This window comes from Cryptomeria japonica, chromosome 4, assembly GCF_030272615.1.
Source record: "Cryptomeria japonica chromosome 4, Sugi_1.0, whole genome shotgun sequence".
NCBI classification, from domain to species: Eukaryota; Viridiplantae; Streptophyta; class Pinopsida; order Cupressales; family Cupressaceae; genus Cryptomeria; species Cryptomeria japonica.
In genome coordinates, this window is record NC_081408.1 from 773,373,891 (window position 1) to 773,381,968 (window position 8,078).

General features: G+C 32.7%; 1 protein-coding gene across 1 annotated transcript; it reads left to right on the forward strand.

Annotated features, from left to right (window-relative positions):
* Positions 1-443: 443 nt before the first annotated feature.
* On the forward strand, positions 444-2,010 carry LOC131066630 (galactinol synthase 1). The gene is made up of 4 exons (XM_058001441.1): positions 444-859; positions 970-1,293; positions 1,384-1,518; positions 1,616-2,010. Exons 1-4 carry the CDS (start codon positions 530-532, stop codon positions 1,820-1,822), a joined length of 996 nt encoding a protein of 331 aa, XP_057857424.1. The 5' UTR covers positions 444-529; the 3' UTR covers positions 1,823-2,010.
* The last annotated feature ends 6,068 nt before the right edge of the window (positions 2,011-8,078 follow it).

The following is an 8,078-nucleotide window of genomic DNA, read 5'->3' on the forward strand; positions in this document are numbered from 1 at the left end:
GCAGAGACTAGGCGAAAAAATCGTGACAACGATTTGTAAAGGATTGCGTGATAATCCTGTGACGAAAGTTCCTTAGATTCTGTCTACCAGACAGACCGTGAGTAAAAAATGCCTCTAACATGATCATGGTCCCACCAAAAGTTTGAATCAGTTTGCAACAGACCAAATGGATAAAGGTGGCCCACAATTTTATGTTAGTTAATTTTCAGTGTGGATCGAAGAAATTGCCAAAATCGGCGATTGTTCAACAATTTCGATGGAGTTTTCGCACCTGCCAGTCTCTCACATTTTCGAACTGCGCAGCCTGACTCTTCTGTCGGTCGTATAGCACGATGACACGCACATGCACCAGGCGTCGCCAATCTATTTGCTGCCTTACCCTTTCCTATCCTCTCCTCTGCTTATAAAAGTATACAGATGCCCCTTCCAGTCTCTCAAATCGACTGCATTCATTCATCAAAAAATTTACAGTAGATACTTTGAAATTCTCTACTCTTTATATATTACATTTGCATCAGCAACGAAGATCATGGCTAAGGAAATTCCTGCGGAGATTTTCAGCGGAAAGATGGGAGCACTTGGCGGTGGTTATTCTAAGAGAGCCTACGTTACTTTCCTGGCTGGATCAGGAGATTACGTTGAGGGCGTTGTGGGTCTCGCCAAGGGGCTTAGAAAGGTCAAGAGTTTGTATCCTCTAGTGGTAGCGGTCTTACCAGATGTTCCCGACGACCACAGGTTACAATTGCGTAACCAGGGTTGTATTGTTCGAGAAATCGAGCCCATCAATCCTCCTAAAAATCAAGTCCAGTTCGCCATGGCCTATTATGTTCTCAATTACTCCAAATTGTGCATCTGGGAGGTAAATGATTTTTCGATTTTTTGGGTTATTTTCTTCATGATTGATTATGATGTGCAACAGAAGTCAAATTGAGATTTTGGGTTGTTTTTGTCCTGATTTGGGATGTGCAGTTTGAGGAGTTCAGTAAAATGGTGTATCTGGATGCCGACATTCAAGTCTTTGACAACATTGATAATCTATTCGACATGCCAGATGGGTATTTCTATGCTGTCATGGACTGCTTCTGTGAGAAGACGTGGAGTCACACTACCCAATATAAGATCGGATACTGCCAGCAGTGCCCAAACAAGGTAACGTGGCCTGCTGAGTTGGATGAGGAGCGCCCCGCTCTGTACTTCAATGCTGGAATGTTTGTGTTTGAACCCAGTAAATTAACCTTCGAAAGCATGATGGAAACTCTCATGTCTACCACTCCAACACCCTTTGCAGAGCAGGTAATTCATATTTGCTTTGTTTTATCTTTGCAAACAGCACTAATTTTCCATAACCTGATATTGACTACAATAACCCCTGTTTCTTTGCAGGATTTCTTGAACATGTATTTTCAAAAGCTGTACAAGCCCATCCCTTTGGCGTACAATCTGGTGTTAGCTATGCTATGGCGTCATCCAGAGAACGTAGACCTGAATTCTGTCAAAGTCGTTCACTATTGTGCAGCTGTAAGTCTTTGATCAGGCCATATTGTTAATGAAAAAGGGGGTTTTTGATATCTCTATGCATAATTAATTTAAATTGAAAATGGGTGGGTGTGTGCAGGGTTCAAAACCGTGGAGGTTCACTGGTAAGGAGGAAAACATGGAGAGGGAGGATATAAAAAGATTGGTTAAAAATTGGTGGGAGATATACAACGATGAATCGCTGAATGAGGTGAGCAGAGATGAGGTGCAAAAGATAAGCGCTAACGCTCTGCGTAGTGCGATGGCCAATGCAGCCAACGCATTGCCCGCTCCCCCTGCAGCTTGAGCAGATTGTCTGTAGATCTGTAGAATATGATATTTTATTGTTTACTCAAAATTGTATATATGTCTCTGTTAAAACCGTGGAGCTTTTGTAGCCCGGATGAAATTTATTTGTTGTATTTTTACAACACAAAAACAAATTTGATTTGTATATAGATTGATTTGTAACAAGGGACTATTATTGCTTCTTCATTTTGTATTGGATCTTTATTTAATTGTATAATGGTATGGTATTATAATAATAAATTTTATTTTTGAATAATTATTTTATTTTAATGATTACAGATTACTGAATGTTGAAATGTCAATTAAAAATATTCATTTGATTTTTAAAATATTTTTATTATTATTTTTTTTAGATAATTTCTCTTTTAAATAAATATGAGCTATATAATATTTTTTTTAAAATTTAAATTAAAAATAATTGTCAAGTAAAAAAAGTAACTCTTAAAAAAATAAAAAATTCCGATTAGTAATTAGATTTAATGACAAATTCAAAATTAAAGTTCAAAAAATCTGATAACCAACAATCAAAATGTTTTGATGTTTTCTAATACAATTCATGTTCAAATCTTGTTATTGTCATGGCTAACAATTTCTTTTCTTTTCCCTTGAGCAAGGGTGTATAGAACTCTCCAAAATTTACTCTAATGCATTTCTCTTTTTTGAGCTTTCAAAGATTTTGCATGAGGAAGGTTACCAACATTACCTCAATAGACATAAATTCCTACTATCAAAGAAAATGGAGTCCAAGTATTTGTTAGTAACATTGTTTATGATTTATTAACTATATTTCTCATCCAATTAATAAAAAGCCATTTTGATTTGTTCAAGAAATATTAGAAATGGTAGAAGTGAAAAGGAGTAAGTTTGTTTCTAATACAAAAATTGTTTGTAAGACATTAGGCAAACACATTGCCAATGCTTAGTTATGAATGAAATGTGTTTTAAAGGAAAAATGCATAATTCAAACCCACATGTTTTATTACTTACAACGATGGATACTCCATAATTGCAATGACTAGAAAACAAGAAGATGACATAAACAATTTGAGGTTAAAGCAATGGCAATTACCTTTGCCACCTAAATGCATATAACATTAAGCTTGTGGAAGATAGTTCTGGAAAGAGACTTGCTCATTATAATCAATATAGTATAAAAAGGAAAGTCTCATAATTGATTCAAATTGGAGCTCTTGAACAAAATTATTCTTAACCAATTCCACAAGGAGATTAGCCTTCCAATGAACTATTTAACAAATTTGACCTTGGATAATAATAAAATAGAAGCTAACTTGAGAAACATTAACCACTTGGAGGATCATCGATATGCTTGGACCAAAGTTTGCAAACATCTAACATCAATATAGAGTAAGCACTCAACTACAATTTCCTAAGATGATGGTGCAATTCATGCAATGAAAATCAAATAGTGATTCCCTTCCTCTCTTTTCTTTCTTTATTCTTTGTATATTCACTTACGCTCCCTTGGTTGCAATTACATAGCAATTAATTGCAATTTTATCAATATGGGCTTATCTCCCATGCAAATATTTTGGGTTTTTTGATGTAGAGGAAGGACTGCTTCAATCTAACATTCTAGATTCTAATCAATTCATTCTAGGTACCTTCTAGGTTCACAAGCTAACCACAATGTCTCTAGGGCCTATTAGACATACATTAATCAAAATCAACAAAGGGCATACAATCTTGGGCTGCTTAAGTCCTCTCACCGTGCATTTTGATGGTCTGCAAGTCATCATTACATCAAACAACTCAAACAATGCATTCTTTTATCAAGCCCTCCTTCAACTAGGACTTTTGTAATAATCATTTTGCAAAATGAGACCATCATTCTCAAATAATTTGCACAAATCAATAGATCAAGACCTCTCCTTTGGAGGGAATGTGGGCAGGATTGAGGCAGAGGTTTCTACAAAGTTTCATGAATTTTCAATAGTGTAAACTCTGTCTATGAATTTATTTTACTTGTTGGAAACCCTAGTTAGGTTTCAAGAAGGTCAATACAAAAAATGCAATAACTTTCTTAAAACATCATAAAAATGGATGAAACCAATTGCATTCAAAAGGTAAAAGAAAACAATAACTCTTCCAACCATGTGCAATTTCATACCAGGTTGTACAATACTGTACCATGCGTGTTTTCAGACTGTAACTTGAAAAAAAAAAACTTACATGATAGCTAATGGTGTTTTTACCATATCTTGCTCAAAACTTAATAAAATTACATGAAACCAATTGCATTCGAAAGCTAAAAGACAAAATCAACTTTCCCAAACATGTGCAAGCCTTTCATATTCTATATTGGATCGTACGACATGTATTTCAAGTTGTTTTACTAGTAAAACTCTTAAAAAGAGTCTTTTGTGATGCCAAACAAGTTTTCTTGCATTCCAAACTACTTTCCTCTATTTTTTTCATGAACATAGTAGATATTTCCCATCAAATTAGAAAACACCTAACTCCCCAAACCGATTACAACCGATTGCATTTTTAAAAAAATGCACTTTTCAAGACAACTTTGCAACTTTTGACCCTTAACTCAAACCACAAAACATGAAAGTGTAAAACCAAGACCCACATGGTCTACATGGACCTTATTTACAGAAATCACCCAAAACCAAGGTTGGAGACAAATTACAACCCTTCACAACCCAAAACTTCACTAGAAAAATCAAATTGGGTTTTGGCGAGAAACTCCATTTTGTGAATTTCTAGATTTCATGACCTAACTTAACTCATTGAAATGGAGCTCAAAGATCCCCTAAGACCTATATGAACCCAAATCAAATATCTCGAACAACACAATAGATACAAAAACAATTGACTCAAAGGATGCTCCTGTGTCATTTTTTTTAATAGAATTGTCCTTTCTTAATCTTTTGTTTGTCATAACTTGTCTTGGATAGTGATTCTGATTTGATTCCATGAATATGTTTATGTTTATCCACTTATGTTCCCAAATGTAAGTGAATATTTACAGGTATTTGAATCCCCATAGGCCACAAATATTAGTTAATATCACCCTTTTCATATGTAAGTTTTTATAAAGTGGTGGTAGCTCCACCATAAATATTTGTGTTTGTACATGAGGGTTGGTTGATTCTATAAGACAAAGCTAACTAATCATACTTTTTGGCTTGCCATTCCATTTTATTTCCACTATCTATATCTCATCTAAGCTCTATCTTACCTTTTAACCTATATGTTGTGCATGTTATTTTTCAATAGAAAATCATATTAATTATATGTATGAATTTTGAATTAGGAAATTTGTCAATCAAAGGTAAACGCATGTTAAGTAATCAAAAGAAGAGTCTAAACGAGTGGTGCCATGTGACTTCTTAACTATATTTTTTGTTTAATTTGTAGATGCACAAATGGTCCAATACAAATGTTAATTAAGCATAAAAGAGTTCTCCTTCTATAATGGTGGAGTTTTTATAGTTTAGGATTGGAACTTCAATTGTAGATAAATAAGTGGACTAAAATCATGCAACAATAATACTGGTGCATATTTTTTACAAAGATCAAAAGATTGATTTATCAATTTTTTTAAATATATTTATATGATAAAAACTAAATACAATTTATGATGTATTAAAATAATTTAACTTAGTGAACATATCTCACTAAGTAATAGTTCATATGAATCCATCTCTCATAATCCTTAAAATATCATAACTAATACTCTTAGAAATGTCTTTCAGATGTTCAATTACAATTTAACGAAAATCTAAAAAAAAAAAATCTAAAATCATTTTAATAATAAACAACAAAATAAAATTGAATCACTCTATAAATAATTCAATTGTTAAGATTAAAAATCTATATGTTATTAATCACAACCAAATGAAACTAATAGGGGAAGAGCACCAGTAGTGGATCGCACTCCAATAACCTATCACTCCTTGTGCACCCGACCTCCCAATTACTAAATTTAAAGGAACCAAAAAAAATGATAATGAAAAGCTCATTAATACATTTCACATGTACCAATAGACGATCGCTATTTAGCTTGTTTGATCCATAATTGGCCCATTTGTGCACCACTACTGGGACATTTGTGCACAACTACTAGGACATTTGTCCACACGTACTGGCAATTTTTAAGTGGATGGTTATTGGAACATCTTTATGTAGGTATCAGGGAACACTTTGAAATGTGTACATTTTGATCCCACAACATGTGTCATTACTACCCAAAAGCCAAAACCTTAGCTATAAGCAATTAACAACAAAAAAATCATTGAAACCTGATTTACCATTTGCAATATGTAAGTGCACAAAATTAGCTATAACCACTATGACACACTTCCCCTATCACTCTATAAATAATTCAGTACTTTGGATATATATTTATTTTACCCCAAGGATATTTTTAGGTTGTTCAGAATTGCTTATTGGTTGAGTAATTCTATTTAACTTTCTCGCTTTGCTTAAGAAAAACAATAAATAATGTCAGACTAACACGTTCATAATGAGTTTGCCATCACGAAAACAACCAATTACGTATACATTAAAACTGGAAACAGCACATATGTACTTTCTAGTCAACCTAGCTTTTATATAGAATTAATCCATTATCCTCTGAATTATCTCCATATTTTTGTTGATATGGAACATAAACTAAAAGTTTGAATTGTAAGGCACTAGCTATCTAGGGGAAAATTTGCACCGCCTGGATAGTCGTGCTTCCTCGGTCCGTGCCCCTCCGCGTTCGTGTCTGCCCGCCTGCGTGAAAGGTGCTCGTGAAAGGACGTCGCCTCAAACCGCTCGCCACACGTCTGCTGGTCCGGATTTCCCTTTTTCCTGCGGATTCCGGATTTACCCCCTCCGCCTGCGTGCCGTTCCGTTTTGTGGTTTCGTACGGTTGTGACTGTGGTATACTCAGAAACCCTTTCAAATTAACGGCCCAAATTAACAGCTTCCGATATGTGCAAAAGAAATAGGTTAATTTTTCATCGGTTTTCACTTTCTCTTTTTTTTTTAATATTACTTTCACATTTTCTTAATCGTTTTTTTAACCTGTTGCATTTCCTGTAGGTTTATGGTTATCTATTGTGATGTTGCACTCGCCAATAGTCTGGAATTGTTTTTATCTTTATTAATTAATCAGCCAATATGCAACATGTAGAAGTCAAGATGAATCACAATATTTTTTTTTTTTAAAAAAAAATTCAAAATTTCAAAAATGATAATGAAAAGTTCATTTAATAAATATCATATGTATCAATAATGAACAATTTTCTTTTTGATTATTTTAATATATACAAATTTTTAGTCATAAATTTAAATACTTTTCATTTAGTCATTAAAAAAAACCTATTTTCACTCAATTAATTATATATATATATATATTAGGGGGAAAGGTACCAAAAAATTGATAATGAAAAGTTCATTTAATAAATATCACATGTACCAATAGTGGATAATTTTTTTTTTGATCATTTTAATATATGATCATTTTAGAATTATGTTTAAAAAAATTATATTTTAATATAACAATTATAATATATAATAATTATTAATACTATTTTATTGAAGTGAGATTTATAGTTAATATTATATAAATATAATTAAAATAATAATAATTAAGAATTATAGAAAATATTTTTTTACTTGTAATATAATATTTTAAATGATATTATATATTAATAATGATATTTATAATTTAACTCTTTTAATAATTACGTCGAAGGCATCTTATTTGAAAGAGATGACCTCGGTTTTTCATCGAACGGCAGATAATGTTGTAGAAGAGAAGCAAGACCATCGAAACGATCTTTTGGGTTCAATTTTATCAGTATTATTTAACATGTCATTGATTTGTATTTGTCCGATACTTTAGTATAACACTATACTTTGTTTCTTTTTGGTAAAATGCACTCTCGCACATTCATTTTTTAAAAAATTTATTCCCACGTGTTTGTACATGGCCTTAGACAAATATTGGCATAAATTGCAAGTAAAAAAAAATCCCATAACATAGATATGTTAGAGAGACATTAATGTGCATCACAATGAGGTGTCAAAAATATATGAAACCTACAAAACATGAAAGCAACTTCTCCTATAAAGGTCAAATGCGTATGTAAAGATAGATATTGTTTGAATGTCAAATTCCCCTATACCCTTGAAAACTTCATTTATGATCAACTTTCAAATGGATCAATAAATTCCCTAGGAAGGCTCAAATAAGTGTGGTAGGAAACAATGAAATTCTAACCTTTGTGAAA